The following is a 20362-nucleotide window of genomic DNA, read 5'->3' on the forward strand; positions in this document are numbered from 1 at the left end:
CCAAATTTCAGTAAGTCTGGATTAGCAGCTCTTAAAAAATTTAAGTAACATTATTGTATGGTTATTAAAAGTTGTAATTTTAAGAATTTAGTAAACAGGTAGTTGCTGAACCATTAATCTGAAATAAAATCACACTGTAAAATGTGATAATATTAAGCTTGATTCTAAATTGAGCCAGCCAAGATCTGTAGTTCCTGAGGAAAATTGGACGAACATTTCATGGGATTGCATTTTTACAGATGGTTGAACTGTGATAATATCTGATATGTTAAGTCTTTTGCATAAAGAATACTGAATCAGTAAAAATATTTATTAATGAAACATCCTCGAGCAAATAATTTTGGTAAAATGCTTTTAATGAAACGGTTTTTTATAATATGAATAAATTCACAAAGATATTTGTACTAGCTTTAAAATATTCACAATATATACAAAGATTTTTCCTATTAGAAGATATTCTTCTTAAATGTTTTCAAGAACTATGATGAATAGTCAGTATAACATTGTGTTTAATGAGTAAATCGCAATTAATCTTTTATCACTTCAGAAAGTAAAATCAAAAATATATAAGATAATCATCATAAATAGTGTACTTAGCTAATAAATAGACTGTATAAAATAAGGTTAAATTTGCCAGCAATATTTTACGATTTAGTAAAAGAATAATATGTTTTTTATAGAAAATTCGAGTAGAATCAAAAAAGTTAGTCCTCAACTAAATCTAATATATTTCTATATATATTTTTTATCAATTATAGTTTGTTCTTGTAAGAAATATGTGCACAGAGTATTCAGCTATTGTGGTAAAAAATTACCATAAACATTTGTATGAATAAATAATAATAAACTAAATAAATAATAAACTAAGACATCTTCATGTAGTTGTGTGTTATCAAGTAAAAATAATAAAGCATATACATGTATATAACAGTTAACTGATGAAACTGAACCAATACTTTTAATGGGACTTAAACATGTCTTGATATTTTTAATCTAGCAAATTCAAATTAAAAGTAAAAATATAATGTTTGTGTATAAAAATGAAAAGAATTTTGGGCAGTAAAAATCTTGATCTTGAGAATTTATGGATGTAAAAAATTATACAAAATAAAACATGCTTGTTCCATAAGACATTCTTATGACAAGTTGAATTTTAAGTCATATGAAACGAGTTGATGGAAATAATTATGTTCACTAAATTATTCATCCAATACATGAACATATACTTAACTAAGACCTTTGTAATATATTTTAACTTTTATATTGAGTTTGTAGTGTGTAATTTACAAACAAAATAACGTTCGTTGATTTTATTTGGAAACCATCTTTCCTTATTAATCTCTGTGATGAACTTGCGACGTTCTCCGACACGTTTATCCATAAACAATAGACAAAAGTATTCACTGAAAGCACGTGGTTTATAATTATGACAATTGAGCTGTGTTGATTAATACATTTTTTTAATATTTTCTGTACGTTTCTGTTTGTTAATTAACCTTTAAAAAAAAATTGTGTATAACAAGATTTCTTTCATCATCGATCAAAAAATAGTTTTTTCCAATGAGTTGGCATTGTTTGTTCATTTTTATTTTAACTTTATTTGTACTTGCGCAGTAACGGTTTTCACATTGTTTATTAGGAATATCATGCATATGGAAAAGCATTTGGTGAATAACGAAACAATTACTCGCTGGAAGTAAATAATTCAGAAGCCGTACATTTCATGAAGTTTTACATTAAAACATAAAAGGTTTCACTAAAACAACTATAAAAATAAAAGTTTTATACTTTAAAGTAACTATTTAGTTAAAGAAAACATGTTCAACTTTTTTTTTCAATAACTCGTTTCATATGACTTTAACATTGTACATATCTTTTAATACACTACATTGGAAACTAAAGTTACTGCCTTTTTATTTTTGAAACAGTATTGTCTTTCTTTGGACTTTCAATATATTTTATCTTCATGGGAATGGCTAGAAGATTTCTTTCAATTTCTTCTTTTACAGGTGATATTGGCTCCATTAAAATTCCTCCATCTGTGTTCTTTATACTCATCCTCTTTATTTATTAGAACACTGCAAACAACAGATGTTTTGCTGTCCTCTTTTTTATTTTGTGATTTTGAACATGTTGGGCAGATATTGTTTATTAATTTCCTCCTATTTGAACAGGACTGGTAAGTAACAGTTAAGGAAATGCCTATAATTTCAGCTGTTTCAGTAAATAAATCCTCATGAGTGACTGTAACTACATCAATTATCATGTCCGATGGTAGAATCTACAAAATTGAAGAATGGTTAAATATAAAAATTGTGGTTATATGTTCAGTAACCAAATATTATTTCAAATTATATGTAAATTGACATTTGGAAATACTGGTCATTTTATCCTTTTGTGTCATGCATTATTTACTAAAGATCTTTATTGTAATTAAATATTTTTGGAGTGTGTTATAAATTAAATGTAACAGTACTTTTTTATGAAAAAGATTGAAGGTTGTAGTTACTCATTGTTTTTTTAAAGTAAAATAATTATTAAGTGCAAAAATTATTTTTACTGTACTAAAGGTTTTGGGAGAAGACTTAATATTAAGTTTTAATTTGTGTCTCATCCCTTTTGTATATTATAAAAATACAAAATGTTCAAACTGCAGGTATTGAAACTATTATGTTCTATATTTGATGTCTACGGCAAAAAAAATCTTATGCATTTACAGTAAAAGTATCAGCAAATCTGAAATTTTCCAATGTCAAATATAATAAGAAATAATTTTAGATGTATGATGTTTTGATGAACAGATGGAAAAGCTGCATGACAAAAGTAAAAGTGCCAAATGCATTCACTTTTATTTACTTGTTTATGCTAAACTGTCATCATGGTCATCGTAAAATATAATTTCACCAACCTTCGATGGATGTAAATTGGTTTTCGATGCACTTGCTGTAGTTGTACCTGCAGCAGATATGATTTCTTAATAATTTTGTTGTCTGCAGTAGCAACACTATCTTGGGTCTTTGCAATGGCATTGATTAGCATTATTTAATTATTTCTCTTCAAGAATGGAAATGCCAATCTAGTGTAACATGACAGTTTTTTATAACCAGATGCATCATCCATTACTACTTCAACTACTGTCATCTTCTTACTACTTGCATTGGTGTATTGTCTTGGTGCTTTAGCTGAGACTATTTTCACTCTCAGTGGTTTGCAAGGCCTAATCCCTTCTCGGGATGTCTGTAGTTTGGCGATCTCCTTTTAAAATAATGATGATATTTAAAATTTGAATGAATTTTAAATTTAAGAGTTAAAATTAAAATTGTTAATGAGTAACAATTGAATGTATAATAAATTGTAATTTTTAAACAGTTTTAAAAATTAGACAGATTTGAAAATGTTATAAAATATTTCATTTGTTGATATGATTTACCCTGATATGGCATTCGTTTTCAGAAGAAATTAAGACCCCCCCCCCCTTTTGTGGGAAAATTTTTGTTAATTATATAGGGAATCACTGGAGCATGATTGGAGCAGACCTCCTCCTATGACAGTCAGTGGCCTCCACCCCCTATGAAATTTCTGGATCCGCAACTGGTTTTAGAATGGTTTTTATTTATTTGCAGCCAGTTGTTATCTGCTTTAATTACATAAATAATAATTAAAGGCTTATAATTTTGTACTATGCCAGACGCGCGTTTCGTCTGTACAAGACTCATCAGTGACGCTCGAAACACAATAAGTGTAAGGCCAAATAGAGTAGAAAGTTGTAGAGCATTGAGGGTCGAAAGTTCCAAAAAGTTTTGCCAAATACGGCTAAGGTAATCTGTGCCTGGAGGTAGAAAATCCCTAGTATTTCGAATAATTCATAGTCTTTTAAACAGTTAATTTATAAATAAAGACAATGTCATTGATATTTCATGTCAACACCGAAGTGTTGACTACTGGGCTTGTGATACCCTCGGGGACGAAACGTCCACCAGCAGAGGCACCGACCCAGTGGTTGTAAATAATAATCAAATGTAACAGGCTTATAATTTTTTTCTACGTAACAAAGGTACACAGATGATATTTCTTCCTAAGTAAGACAAAACAAATGGTTGGTCTATACAACTCATCTGCAGCACTTTTTCAAGTTTTTCTGCTGTACCTGTGTAAAAAATAATCTAAAAGGTGATAAAATAACTACAGCTAATCAGCCTATTCAAACAATCATTGTCAAAACAATTTCCATGTAACAGTTCTTCATATTTTTATCTCTTATTGAGAATGTACATTTTATAAGAACATGTAGTTAAAATAGATTTTTCATTATATTCAATAGTACATGTACCAAGGTTCATAATTGAATAATAAATTTGTAACAGTTAGAGTCGCAAACCCTTTCGGTATGTATAGCGGACGCACGGGCACTGTAGAATGAGAACATTTACTATTTTTTTTATAGAAATGAATGCTGTTTTTTGAAAATGTATAGGGAAATAAATGCAAGTAACGATCACATTTTGTATGAAGCGCGGAAGTGCTTCTTGCTAAAAATGTGATCGCTATACTTGCATTTATTTCCATATACATTTTCAAAAAACCGCATTCAATTCTTATATTTACAGTTTTTAGAAATAAAACACATAGTTTTGACTTATAATTAAGTCCGTTAAACCTTAAATAAACTTAAATTTCAAAAATTCGGCAAGCATTGTGAACCGCCGGATATGAACTCTAACCTGTTGCACGTGCAATCAATTGCTGACATAAAGGTCATAATTTGCATAACGAAGCTGTCGATTTCAATGAAATCCCATTTATTTTTAAGTGGCGTTTGAACAGATGGCGACCTCAACCAAATGCTTTTAAGGCTATCAAATATTTTATTAAAATGATTTTTTATCTCAACAATAACAAGAAAACAGCAGTCTTATTGTAATACATTATATACTATAGTCTCGATACTGAGTTGTGTTTATGTATGCTTAGCTATGTTTTGAACAATGTCAATTTCATCGTGGCTAAAATTTTCCATAATCAGGGGTTCGTTTAGGGGTGAAATATGAAAGAAAAATCTTAACCATTTAGTTCATGGTATAAACTCGTCCTTTCCCAGTTTCTCTTCATACATAATAGTGTATATTTTTCTGACATGGACCTAATATTATATATAAACAGTTCATGTAAAGCGAAAAACATATTTGTAATACACAAACTCAACTCATGGCTCATAATTAGGTAGGCGGATCTTAATTTGACTCTGAAATTCTTCCACCAAGCAGCATTTATGTAGAAATAAATTTGTTAAGCTTTAGCCTAATAACCTCATTTCAACCAATAAGAAATCAGCATTTTTATACATTCAACCACTACTGCAAATATTTGTCAATAAATTTCAGTTAAGTAAAAAAAAAAGAGTGTTTTTAATTCATATTTTGTGTATGCAGTAAATATATTAAATAATAACATAAAGTCATCACTATTTTTTTAACATGGTTGGCATATTTATTTACATATGTGTGCAAACTTTAATCATAAGTATGTTTTTTCAATGGTGATATGGATCTGTAGAAATTGATAACTGCCTGATTTGTCCTGATTTTTTATGGATCAAATGATTGTATTGCTAATCCTCCTAATGATTTAACTCTTGATAAGGCTACATAGGACTGTCCTTCAGCAAAGATATTTTTACTCAGTCCAAGTTCTATTTTTTCCCATGTTATTCCCTGAACAAAATATGTCGGTATTGTTGTTTGGCAATGATCTCTTTTTTGCCTCGGTAACAAAACCTTAAAACGCTCTTCTTTTTGTCTGGTATTTAAGTAAACTGTCCTTGGTGACCAAATCAATTGTAAATGCCCAATTTGGGTAGCTGCTTTCTGGGCAGACATTCGTCTTGTTTTTAAAATGCAATTTCCAATAATATGCATTTTTGTAGCTGTATATTGATTCAGACTGCCACTTATATCTTCATAAACTTTACTGCATGTTTGAGATCATCTGGTTCGTCCCCGAGGGTATCACCAGCCCAGTAGTCAGCACTTCGGTGTTGACATGAATATCAATTATATGGTCATTTCTATAAATTTTCTGTTTACAAAACTTTTAATTTTTCGAAAAACTAAGGATTTTCTTACGCCCAGGAGTAGATTACCTTAGCCGTATTTGGCACAACTTTTAGGAATTTTTGGGTCCTCAATGCTCTTCAACTTTGTATTTGTTTGGCATTTTAACTGTTTTGATCTGAGCGTCACTGATGAGTCTTATGTAGACGAAACGCGCGTCTGGCGTATTAAATTATAATCCTGGTACCTTTGATAACTATTTACACCACTGGGTCGATGCCACTGCTGGTGGACGTTTCGTCCCCGAGGGTATCACCAGCCCAGTAGTCAGCACTTCGGTGTTGACATGAATATCAATTATATGGTCATTTCTATAAATTTTCTGTTTACAAAACTTTTAATTTTTCGAAAAACTAAGGATTTTCTTACGCCCAGGAGTAGATTACCTTAGCCGTATTTGGCACAACTTTTAGGAATTTTTGGGTCCTCAATGCTCTTCAACTTTGTATTTGTTTGGCATTTTAACTGTTTTGATCTGAGCGTCACTGATGAGTCTTATGTAGACGAAACGCGCGTCTGGCGTATTAAATTATAATCCTGGTACCTTTGATAACTATTTACACCACTGGGTCGATGCCACTGCTGGTGGACGTTTCGTCCCCGAGGGTATCACCAGCCCAGTAGTCAGCACTTCGGTGTTGACATGAATATCAATTATATGGTCATTTCTATAAATTTTCTGTTTACAAAACTTTTAATTTTTCGAAAAACTAAGGATTTTCTTACGCCCAGGAGTAGATTACCTTAGCCGTATTTGGCACAACTTTTAGGAATTTTTGGGTCCTCAATGCTCTTCAACTTTGTATTTGTTTGGCATTTTAACTGTTTTGATCTGAGCGTCACTGATGAGTCTTATGTAGACGAAACGCGCGTCTGGCGTATTAAATTATAATCCTGGTACCTTTGATAACTATTTACACCACTGGGTCGATGCCACTGCTGGTGGACGTTTCGTCCCCGAGGGTATCACCAGCCCAGTAGTCAGCACTTCGGTGTTGACATGAATATCAATTATATGGTCATTTCTATAAATTTTCTGTTTACAAAACTTTTAATTTTTCGAAAAACTAAGGATTTTCTTACGCCCAGGAGTAGATTACCTTAGCCGTATTTGGCACAACTTTTAGGAATTTTTGGGTCCTCAATGCTCTTCAACTTTGTATTTGTTTGGCATTTTAACTGTTTTGATCTGAGCGTCACTGATGAGTCTTATGTAGACGAAACGCGCGTCTGGCGTATTAAATTATAATCCTGGTACCTTTGATAACTATTTACACCACTGGGTCGATGCCACTGCTGGTGGACGTTTCGTCCCCGAGGGTATCACCAGCCCAGTAGTCAGCACTTCGGTGTTGACATGAATATCAATTATATGGTCATTTCTATAAATTTTCTGTTTACAAAACTTTTAATTTTTCGAAAAACTAAGGATTTTCTTACGCCCAGGAGTAGATTACCTTAGCCGTATTTGGCACAACTTTTAGGAATTTTTGGGTCCTCAATGCTCTTCAACTTTGTATTTGTTTGGCATTTTAACTGTTTTGATCTGAGCGTCACTGATGAGTCTTATGTAGACGAAACGCGCGTCTGGCGTATTAAATTATAATCCTGGTACCTTTGATAACTATTTACACCACTGGGTCGATGCCACTGCTGGTGGACGTTTCGTCCCCGAGGGTATCACCAGCCCAGTAGTCAGCACTTCGGTGTTGACATGAATATCAATTATATGGTCATTTCTATAAATTTTCTGTTTACAAAACTTTTAATTTTTCGAAAAACTAAGGATTTTCTTACGCCCAGGAGTAGATTACCTTAGCCGTATTTGGCACAACTTTTAGGAATTTTTGGGTCCTCAATGCTCTTCAACTTTGTATTTGTTTGGCATTTTAACTGTTTTGATCTGAGCGTCACTGATGAGTCTTATGTAGACGAAACGCGCGTCTGGCGTATTAAATTATAATCCTGGTACCTTTGATAACTATTTACACCACTGGGTCGATGCCACTGCTGGTGGACGTTTCGTCCCCGAGGGTATCACCAGCCCAGTAGTCAGCACTTCGGTGTTGACATGAATATCAATTATATGGTCATTTCTATAAATTTTCTGTTTACAAAACTTTTAATTTTTCGAAAAACTAAGGATTTTCTTACGCCCAGGAGTAGATTACCTTAGCCGTATTTGGCACAACTTTTAGGAATTTTTGGGTCCTCAATGCTCTTCAACTTTGTATTTGTTTGGCATTTTAACTGTTTTGATCTGAGCGTCACTGATGAGTCTTATGTAGACGAAACGCGCGTCTGGCGTATTAAATTATAATCCTGGTACCTTTGATAACTAATTAGTCTTAGCTATATTACTACAAACATAATAGGCGAATCCATGGGAAAAAAACGTGTATGTTCACATGATGATAAAAACAAATATATAATTATCTAGAGTGATTAGATAGAACTGGATAAAATAATATTAAGAACATCTATTCATTATTTAAGGCCGATTTTTCGAACACAATGAAAAGAAATCGATATTTGCACTATTTTGACCAATCAAAACATAGATTGTCATTCATTGCCTTGATGCTACCATAGTTAAGCGTCATCACGTGGTCAAACAAAACCGAGCTTAAACGACTTACGTCGAAAAAAATATTTAAGAGATGTAATATATAAGAAGCAAATACGGAAAGAATACGTATCCAATAGGTTACAGGGCATAAGACAAGTCGAGCGAAAAAATGATACATAGGTGCCGACTAGTTTTTTTTTTGTCTACTCTACAAGCCTAGAGTAAACACTAGAGACCTTAAAAAACATTTAAAAGATGAAGGTATAAAAAGCGAATAGGGAATGAATGAGTAACAAATAGGTAACGAATAAGGAATAAGGAGTACGTAAGAAATAGGTTACGAATAAGGAATAAGGAATAAGTAACAAATAGGTTACGAATAAGGAATAAGGAATAAGTAGTCAACTTGACGTCCCTTTGACTTACATGGATTAAATTTCCTGTTCAAGTTTTATTTTGTTATCTATCAGTTGGAAACATGACCAATTTGGTTGTAAAGTTTGAATAGGAATAATAATATAATGGCTATTGGCCAAGTAAAGACAATTAATTCAACTAACCTTCCAGAGTAGAAGTCGTAGATTTAACTGACTCAGGTATATCATACCCAACACAATCATCATCTTCATTATCATGATCATTGTAATCATCATCTTCATTATCATGATCATTGTAATCATCATCGACACCAGTTTCTGTAGGAAGTGAAAATAAAAATGCATGTGATTTTAATCTAATAAGATCAATACATAGATTCAACATATGTAGGTTATATAGGTCTTTCTCCAAATTTAACTTATCTTAAACTGGCTATAGATGAACTATGATGGAATAATCGAGAACCTGCGCTTGTTAATTTCACTTGGTGTTTTGTAACATCGACCCTCAATGTATATGTTCTAACCGTTCTCCAAACGTATTTGCTAAATTGTTTATGAACTATCATGTGATTTTCATATAAAAAAATACAAGACAGTGTGTTTGTGTTCAAGAGTTACTTGTGTATAAAACAAGAACAAAATAAAAATCAAATATTTACCTTGTATTGTATTTGCTATTAAAACCAGAGATATACTATTAAGTTTTTGGCATGGACCTTACCTGATTTTCAAACATTGACATTTTTTATTTGTAATTTAAAAGAGAATCAAGCCCTGAATCCAACATTGTTTCTGACACAAATTCTGGTGCTGGTGGACAATCTGTATGAAGTGTCATTAATGATCACCAAGCGGTTTAAAAGTTATACAGCAGTAGGGGTTGTGCCAAACGGAGAACTACCTGATTACATTTTCAATTCAGAAACATTTTATTCTGGTAGTCATTCTTTTACCATCAGACAAAAATAAAATTATTAAATTTTGTCAATGACAAATGCATAATTCCAGAAAAATCTGGTTGAAATTGACCAACTGAAGTATCTTCATAGTTATCATGGTGTCACTCAAAAATACGAATTGGATCTGATTGCAATGTTTTTTGTGGACAGAAAAATAATGAGCAACGTTGGTAAAGAACCTTTCGTACATAATTTCTGCAATGTGTTGTTGAACTTTAGCCAAGTGGTTTCGATCCACTATGATGGACGTCTTGTGATGACATGAGTTCACATACCACCTTTTTTAAGCCCAGAAAAAGTGGATGGAAGGTTAATTTAATTTAAAGTTTTTTATGCCCTTCTGGGGTCCCGATTTGGTTAAAAAAAAATATTAATTGTTAACATTATTATGACCAATTTGGTTGTAAAGTTTGAATAGGAATAATAATATAATGGCTATTGGCCAAGTAAAGACAATTAATTCAACTAACCTTCCAGAGTAGAAGTCGTAGATTTAACTGACTCAGGTATATCATACCCAACACAATCATCATCTTCATTATCATGATCATTGTAATCATCATCTTCATTATCATGATCATTGTAATCATCATCGACACCAGTTTCTGTAGGAAGTGAAAATAAAAATGAGTTATGAATAATGTCAGAGAAATTTTCAAGCAAACAAACAGCAAAGGCTAAGCGGTGAAAGGATTATGAAATCAGTAAATGTAGTAGAAACTTTCAGCTGTTCAGGCTCACTTGACAGTCGACGTGGACAGTATGGATCGACGTGTCCTAAAAGCTTTTACGTAAATACAGCGTAAATAGACATCTCTAGAATAACGAATGGAAACGAGTAATGTGTCAAAGAGGCAACAGTCTTTACTCTTAAAATTCCATCCATTGATTCTTCTCTTTTTAAACCTTTGATTGCCAAAGAGCCATCTGACTGACAATTTATATATATGTATTTTTAGCATAAATATTTTAAATTGTCAATAACTTTATGTTGTTCGCTTTGCTCGGGCATCATTCATTTATCAAGCTTTCTGTATCCCCTAACATTGAATCCTGGATTTACCCCCTGCTTGCCAACTTTTGGAGAATTGTTGCAGATTTCTATAAAATGTTTTTGATAATGGATAGCATCTTAATCTCTCTGTGTGATCAGTGGCGGATTTCAAAGGGGGGGGGGGGGGTGTAGAGGGCTCCTTAGACCGATTACAAGTACTTACTTTTTAATATTTCTACATTAACTGGAGTTATGTCAATTTGTTGTTCCCTAATGTCATTACAAGCCATACTTTCAAGATATTTCACCATATTATTCACATCCGAAAAGTGGAGAATACACGCGGAACCATTCCCATCTACCTGCCCTTTGGAGTTTCGTGCATGAGGGTCAAAGATACTGTAAGTTTGGTTTTTGCCAAATATTATAGCAGTGCATTTATCATACATCCTTAGAACAAAGCTGTTAGAAGGTCTTTCATCAATTGCTTTTTTAATAAGTCTACGCACATCACCATAAAACCCATACACTGCATCACCCAATAATCCTATGCTGGCATGAACTTTCAAGGAATCAAAATTGAAAGTTATTGTGTCAGGAAACTCATCTAAATCAATTTTACTCTCAGATCGCCATTGTGGCCAGCCTTTTTTTTGTAAAATATTTAAATGCAAAGAATTTCCTTCTTTAAGAATTGTATCTATATCTCTACTACACCAGAGGTCCTTTGCTTTAATCAAAGTAGCTATTACAGCAACAATGCTCATTGTACTGCATTGACTTCCTATAGCATCATGGTTAAAGACATTCGGAGAAGCTTGGTGGAAATTTCCCATGATAGAAAGTTGTATAGCATTGCTAGTGCTAATACACATCTATAAGAAAAAAAAAAGAATATTAACATATATATATTAAACTATGAGCTGGAGCAGAGGCTAACGATAGCAAGTCCCCTCTCCTTTTTTTACACAAAATTCACCCTATTATTCATGCATAAAATGTAGGTCAAGATGACCTAATTTTTACATGAACCTTCGATACTTTCCAAGGCATATATACGGAGTAAATATCAATCCAAGATGACTTACATGAGTCAGTCAAGCATAAAATATCGGTCAAGGTGACAAAATGCTTCTATAAACCTCCGTAATTATTCAAGATGCACCTACTGATGAAATATCAACCAGGTATGACTAACAGTGTCTTAGTTCTGAACCTTACCACTAAACTTAACCTGATTCAGCCATGCAGAAAATGTAGGTCAGGACAATCCAATTTCTATACGAAACTTCGTTATATTACAAGACGTTTCCAGTGGTTAAATATTTATACCACAGGTATATGGCTTAAGTGTCTTGGAATTAGTGTACCATGACTGTGAAATTGATGTCAAAAGTCAAGTGACGGACAGACAAATATAGTTCATGGTTGACACATGTAAGCTTCATGTACACCAAGTTTCTTCGGAAGAAATATGTTTGCTATATGATTTATTATATGCGTCGTCAATATATAAATAACAATTGAACGTAAATTTAACAAGCACTAGCTATGGTTACTCGCAGAAAGTAAAAATAAGTTCTTTCGAGACTAATGGTCTAAATCTATTTCCGGAAAAAGAACCGATTTTATATAAAAATAGCAAGTAACAGTAATATATTGTTTTATTGTAACTCGCAAAATCTATTCAGGCATGAACTGATTTTAAACTGTTAGATTTGCGATCAAACAGAATACAAATCTTCCTATAACGCTGTTGTACATAATAAAAAAATCTATATTGATTGATATGTAAATAGAAATTTATTTATTCAAGGTAGCATTTTTACATATTCAAAATTCATTTATTTTGGTAGCACTTCTTACATGTCCTACCCATCAAGTAAGAACCCTTGGGTGGTGTTTTGAGGCCAGCAAATCTTAGATGGTACATTTTTGTACCACCTCGGATACCTGTCACACATCATAATCTGTTCCGTCCTTCAGTATTTCAATAATTCCTTCTATTTTCACGTTTAGGTGCATTAATCTTTCCAGCAGCTGTGTTGAAGAATGAACTCTAAGACTTCTAAATTTGTCTAGATCAGGACAGATAAACACGATCCTCTTTGATTCGAGCGTCACTGATGAGTCTTGTATAGACGAAACGCGCGTCTGGCGTAGTTAAAAATTATAAGCCTGAAACTTTGATTATTATTTATAGTGTTATTAATTTCTACAAGAGTGCACACGCTGAAATGTCTCGCCTTCTATACTAATCATTGATATTATGTTGATAGTCCTAAGTATAAAGCTTAGTTTTATTACAACTGTCTCATAAACTTAACATTAACCAAGATAACTTAACAAAGACCAATGAACCTTGAAAATGAGGTCAAGGTCAGATGAACCATGCCAGGCAGACATGTACAGCTAACAATGCTTCTATACAACATATATAGTTGACCCATTACTTATAGTTTAAGAAAAATAGACCAAACGCAAAAACTTAACACTGTGCAATGAACTGTGAAAATGAGGTCACCGTCAAATAAAACCTGCGCGACTGACATAAAGATCATAAAATATTTCCATACACCAAATATAGTTGACCTATGGCATACAGTATTAGATAAAAAGACCAAAACTCAAAAACTTAACTTTGACCACTGAACCATGAAAATGAGGTCAAGGTCACATGACATCTGCCCGCTAGACATGTACACCTTACCATCATTCCATACAACAAATATAGTAGACCTATTGCATATAGTATGAGAAAAACAGACCAAAACACAAAAATTTAACTATAACCACTGAACCATGAAAATGAGGTGAAGGTCAGATGACACCTGCCAGTTGGACATGTACACCTTACAGTCCTTCCATACACCGAATATACTAGCCCTATTGCTTATAGTATCTGAGATATGGACTTGACCACCAAAACTTAACCTTGATCACTGATCCATGAAATGAGGTCGAGGTCAAGTGAAAACTGTCTGACAGACATGAGGACCTTGCAAGGTACGCACATACCAAATATAGTTATCCTATTAGTTATAATAAGAGAGAATTCAACATTACAAAAAATTTGGACTTTTTTTTCAAGTGGTCACTGAACCATGAAAATGAGGTCAAGGACATTGGACATGTGACTGATGGAAACTTCGTAACATGAAGCATCTATATACAAAGTATGAAGCATCCAGGTCTTCCACCTTCTGAAATATAAAGCTTTTAAGAAGTGAGCTAACACCGCCGCCGTAGCCGCCGCCGCCGCCGCCGCCGGATCACTATCCCTATGTCGAGCTTTCTGCAACAAAAGTTGCAGGCTCGACAAAAATATATGGTAAATCACAAATTGTAGTTTTAAGCTTACATTTGGCCCCGTTGATCCATTCAAAGTATCTTTCTTTGATTGTGATCGATTCAGACATCTATCAATATACGACTGTGATAGTGGCAAAGTGAAATCTGTGGATTCTACAGTACTGCATTCAGTTACATTCTTTCTCAGTTCCTGATAAAGAATAAAAAAAACCACTTAAATCTTCAAAAGAAATGAGCTCGCCATTTTGTAAATAAACCTGAAGCGGCTACAACTGCTGCTTATACCAGAATAATTATGGAACGAAGTACATTAATACCTTATTTGCGTACAAGTTCATAACACACACGGTTATTTTTTACAAATCAACTCAAATCAAATTTTATTGCCATATAAATCATATTATATAAAGATTTGTGACAGTAACCTACAACAAGATAACATTATATAAACATTATATGAATGACACAAAAACAAATCTATAGGTAATATTAATAATCAATGGGAAACGTCCCAATTCTCCATAAACTAAATAGTTTGGTGTGGTGGTTCGTACTTTAAGTATTCTCTTTAAAAATTGTAAATGTACCTTTTCAATATTATCATTTTTCTCAAAACCAATAACTTCACAAGCATAAAGTAAAATAGGAGATACAAACAAGTGTGTGAAATATCTTCAACTGTAAATCTATAGGAATATTAATGTTTCTAATCTTATAATATACAGAATATAATGCCTTTTGAGCCTCTTGTTTTTTGTTTTAAAACTGTTTTATAAGGTTGATTAGTAAACAGAAACGCACAGAAAATATTTAAAAAAATAGATTAATCAACACAGCTCAATTGTCACACTTATAAATATATTGTTATAATTATTTAAACAACATTTGTTGAAAAGCCTGGATCACTCTGTTGACCATTAACATGTTGCAAAATTACTTTTGTCTCATTTACTAAAACTGGACCATTATAATTTTTTTGTTCCTTTTTAAATTGTCCCAAAAATCAGCATAGTTTTAATAAAATTGCTTACCGTTCGTTCTATGTCAACTACTTCGTTGTCTGAATGATCTTGACTGCAAATTTTAGGCACATCTTCCTCATTATGTTCCCCTAAAAGCAGTAAAACCAATCAGTTAGTACATATGAATAAGAAGATGTGATATGAGTGCCAATGAGACCGTTTGGCTGTCGGGATGTATCAAGTTCGCAGTCACGTCCGGTCAGAAGGGGGACGTTAAATCCGATGCCTCGTGTAAAGAGAGTGCCATGCTCTTTGTACGTTAAGAACCCTTGTAACAACTCTTTGAGGGGTCCGTAGGTGGCCTGTTGCAAGGCAAAATTTTTGTCCCTATCCAATATACCCTCATTTTCAAGTGGCAGTTAAAATTTCCCCGACCATCATCCCCTCTACTATATAATGATTAGAGAACACGTTACCAGAATGTCATAATCAACATTACCAAAAAAAATCATTATCAAGATATGTTAGTATAAAAACTGACCCAACTAAGTTAATTTCATAACGACAAAAGTACACCAAAGAAGCAGAAATGTTGATGCTGATTGTTATTCTTGTGTGTTGTGATCGTGCCTTATCATGCTGTTTGGATCCAGGTAGGTGTAATGTTTTGCTTACATTATTATTATTATTATTATTATTATTATTATTATTATTATAAGCTTTGTGTAGTTAGTTTGTCTTTTTTTCTTCATCGAAAAATACTGTTGCCTGCCTTTCTCCTACTAACAGAGTTGAAGCAATCGACACACATCGCTATCATTCATCTACGTTTGATAGTCAGATCTGCCAAGGAGTTGAATGTCCCGTTGGTATTTTCTTATCAAGCGCACCCAAAGAGGTTTATATCAACAGAACGTGTCATGCTTACTGAAAGAATTCTATTAAGATTAATTTCCAGAGAATTCACACCTACAAGAATAAAAACAACATGATTATGCAAAATCACAACACACAATTATATATATACAATAACCAGGATTTTTGTTTGATTTTTGGAAAGTTCATTATTTTTATCCATTTTGTTCCTTTTTAACTGTTCAAAAGACTGATACCATTGAACACCTTGTACAACTAACAAAATATTGTCTTATGAGTATCACTCAAACAGTTATTGCAAGGCTTTTCGGACGTTTCTATTTAGTTCCACCGACTCCAAGCAATTTACAGCTACTAAAACGCAATCAAACCAGTATTGCGATCGGTTGGGATTCTCCAGATTTTGATATACCCGTTAAATTCAATATCTACTACGGGATAACTCCTTCAACGAATTACAAAAAATCAGTGACAGCGCCTGGTAAAATGTTCAAAGCTCATGGGCTAAAGGCTGGCACTGAATACAAGTTCCAGTTATCTGCCAGTTCTGCAGATGGAGAAAGCCAACTTGGCGATCCACTATTCATACGCACTCTGAAAGACCGTAAGTATAAACATCATTTTCTTGTTTAAGAACATGCATTACCCTTTGTGTATCGTACTTAACACATGATACAGTTTGTTCTTTTTTAAAAAACATTTACAGTAAATTAAATGTGGACTAACACTAAGGTAACTCTACGGTCTATTTTTATACACTATAAATTCAGAACCTTTAGTGAGTAAGCAAAAGGGGGAAAGACTTGTCTGATGTTTTTTCCTGTTTATTTAAGAAATTATTCATTTCTTACATAATTTATGACAGTTATATTGTCTTTCACACTAGTTTTTGGTAACATTAGCCTGAGACTTCAAAAATCAATCTTCTACGTATTACATATATATGTTACCACAAATCAAAGTTAAGTACAGTAACACTATGACCAAAGGCAAAAAGTAAAGAAAACTTCACAGAAAACGATTGAACAAGAAAAAAAAACCATCATATAAAGGGGTTCAATTCAGGTATTTAGGAATTTTAAAACCAACATTTCTCTAAAATTAGCAGACATATATGCTTAGCTCTGAAATTGGCAAAAAAGTTTACATTAGAAATAAACGTCCTTTTTATATGATAAAATCGTAGATGAATATAAATAGTTTATATAGAGTATGATTTCCGTGATCACACCAGGTGTTTCATGGATGATCTCAACCAGATAGCTCCGTACCATATGTTTAGATAGGCAAAAAATAAAACGCCTGGTATCTTAAAAATCCAAGATGGTGTTAACAGAATAGACATAACTAAAGGTCAATTTTACCTTGGGCATTCCATTGTGTTTGTTGTATAATTATATATACTATGAACAGAAAGTGATCAGACAAAAGCTTGCATTTATATTACAAGCCATTACATTTTGGTCGAAGATCAAATGTTTGGAAGGCCCAACGCCACCTACTATATTGGAGAATAACAATCAGAAGATCTAGATAGAAACGACATTCTACATAATGTTAACTCGATGACGGCATTGAATTCTATCATAACCTTCATCGGGAGCGCCAAGACCAAATGGATTTAAAGCAAAACTTATAAAACTAAAACAGCATAAAACAAAAATGGTGTAAGCAGAAAAAACAAGGGTAAACTTTTCATTGGTTTGCAAACTTAGATGAAAAATATAATTCTTGAAGAGGAATCTAACAAAAGAAAGAAAAAATAGAAATTTATGTCATTTCGGAAGCAGCGGCGACTACAAGCGGATAATTATGACCTTTCGGATTGATAGTCCACACCAACTTTTAAACCGATGAAATTCAAATCTGTGAATTTTGTGATTAGAAATATTTTATAGTGCCACATATTCTGTTTTTTTTTTTTTTTTATTATTTCAGAGAAAACAGAGTGAAGAGATGTGTTTTGAAAACACTAGACGATGATAGTTAATTTTTATTTTTTTAAGCAAGTCACACCAATTATGTTTGAAGACATATTAAATAGTATTGTATAGTGTATATTGTATTGCATATTTACGCCTGTCCTAGTCAGGAGCCTCTGGCCTTTGTTAGTCTTGTATGTTTTTTTTTTAAATTTAGTTCATTTATTTGTTTTGGAGTTTAGTGTGACGTCCATTTTCACTGAACTTGTAAACAATTTTATTTAGGCATATTGACATATTCCCCCATTTCCGTTCTCAATTTTAAGTATTAGATACAGAACAAAAAAACAGGACGGTATAGTTTTTTCTGCATGTCGAGGTCAGGTCAATTCCGAGACGATAGCAGAAAAACTTTACGGTTGGTTGTTACCATCCCGTTTATATTGTTACTTTTGTTTGGTATCTGACTTGTACGACGTTTCCAACTAGAAAGTAATACAATTTGCATTTAAGACGATTGCATAATTAAAAAGATTGAACACAAAAAAAAATGCATACCGGTTTATGCATTATAACTATTTTGATATGAGCGTCACTGATGAGTCTTATGTAGACGAAACGCACGTCTGGCGTACTAAATTATAATCCTTGTACTGGACTGGACATGCAATCCTTACTACATATATTTAAAATATATGTTATTCCTGTACTTCTGTACGGCCTGGAATTAGTAACTCCTACAGAAAAAACATGGATATTATTGACATATTCCACAAAAAATGCATTAAGCAATTACTTTCTTTACAAACAAGTCACTACGCCCGCCATATACATTCTTTCTGGACAACTACCAATAGAGGGCCAAATACATAAACAGATCTTATCATTATTTGGGAAAGACACATGTATTAGTAAACCTAACTGCTAGTAGTTCCATGCAAGAAGCTGAGAGAATACCCGTAAAATTAAGAATAGCAACAGGAAGTTATATACTCATGGCTGACAGAACGAGGCATTAAAAAAACAAGGACCATTGGCAACGTGTCCTTTGTGCTAAACATCAGATGAAACCTTGGACATTTCTTACTGCTTTGTCCTGCACTGTCGAACCAGAGAAAATCAATCTTAAGCAATATCCAAATGCTACATGAAAAGCTAAGTATTCAACTCAAACACAACGGTAGCGAAGTAGACCTTATCCAAGTGATATTTGATTCAAGCACAATTGGATTACTCTAACTGGAACCCAGTTGTGACAATTCAATCCTAATGGACATAGAATTTCAATCAAGGAGACTATGCTTTCTACTACACACAAGCAGGTCGAGAATTCTCAATGATATCGATCGAACATGAAGTAAGCTTCAGGGGCGGATCCAGCCATTTGGGGGGTTCCCAACCCAGGACAACTATATGTCCCCATTCAAATGCATTGAGCGGCCAAAAAAAGGGAGGTTCCAACCACGCTTAATAGACACCTTGAGCGTGGGTTACGTCACTTTACGGACACAACTACGAAGCGACCTCAACATTAATGCAAAATGAGCGTGGATTTCGCCACACTTGTTAACTCAACCATAGTCCATAACGCCTTCTAATGCAAACGTATACGTCAAGACAACTATAGACTCATCAAGTTGGGCGTAATAAACACTTGAGTTGGGTTCTATTGGTTTATTAAAGTAATCTTGAATAAACACCCTGTAACATATAAAATACACAATAAGTCACAATACATACGTTCAAAGAATGATAACTCTAATTATTATCTCCATATTAATAAAATGAAATATAATTTATCCAAGTACATGTAGTTAACTTCAGTTCGAAATATACCATAATTAATAAAGTATGTTCTACTACAAATCATAAGCATTTATACCACAGTCTATTTCCGGTAACTGTTCAATATGCAATACTACAGATAGCAATAACACCTTGTGTCAAAAATCATTATCTAAAGTAATCGATTCTAATACACTTTTCTATTCAGAGATATTCGTAAACTAAACAATAACACATTACAAACACAGACAAGACACACATTAATTAAAACACATAGTACAAATAGACAATAAACATGTAAACCCAGAACACAACTCACCATGTATATGATACAATGGCTGAGCAGTGCTCCTCTTTAAAGCAACTTTACTCTTATACTTCACATACTGTAATCTGAATATAAAGAAATATGACTTCATAAGTCTTAATGTCAAAAATAGTATATAATCTAGATAAACTCAATGCAAGACAATATTCTATGCTGGAATCTAAT

At 33.0% G+C, this 20362-nt stretch overlaps 1 protein-coding gene and 1 long non-coding RNA gene across 2 annotated transcripts; one reads left to right on the forward strand and one right to left on the reverse strand.

Annotated features, from left to right (window-relative positions):
• Window positions 1-330: 330 nt before the first annotated feature.
• Window positions 331-15429, reverse strand: LOC143051940 (uncharacterized). Its single transcript, XM_076224923.1, has 7 exons — window positions 15356-15429; window positions 14374-14514; window positions 11236-11887; window positions 10489-10623; window positions 9240-9374; window positions 2909-3255; window positions 331-2281 (listed from the first exon to the last, which is right to left on the reverse strand). The coding sequence occupies exons 3-6, from the start codon at window positions 11885-11887 to the stop codon at window positions 3218-3220; spliced, it is 960 nt and encodes a 319-aa protein (XP_076081038.1). The 5' UTR covers window positions 14374-14514; window positions 15356-15429; the 3' UTR covers window positions 331-2281; window positions 2909-3217.
• Window positions 15430-15851: 422 nt separating this feature from the next.
• Window positions 15852-18163, forward strand: LOC143051093 (uncharacterized). Its single transcript, XR_012970591.1, has 3 exons — window positions 15852-15939; window positions 16488-16766; window positions 18101-18163. It is a non-coding gene; the product is annotated as an uncharacterized LOC143051093 (long non-coding RNA).
• Window positions 18164-20362: the final 2199 nt, after the last annotated feature.

The sequence above is a fragment of the Mytilus galloprovincialis genome, chromosome 11 (genome assembly GCF_965363235.1).
Source record: "Mytilus galloprovincialis chromosome 11, xbMytGall1.hap1.1, whole genome shotgun sequence".
Taxonomy (NCBI): domain Eukaryota; kingdom Metazoa; phylum Mollusca; class Bivalvia; order Mytilida; family Mytilidae; genus Mytilus; species Mytilus galloprovincialis.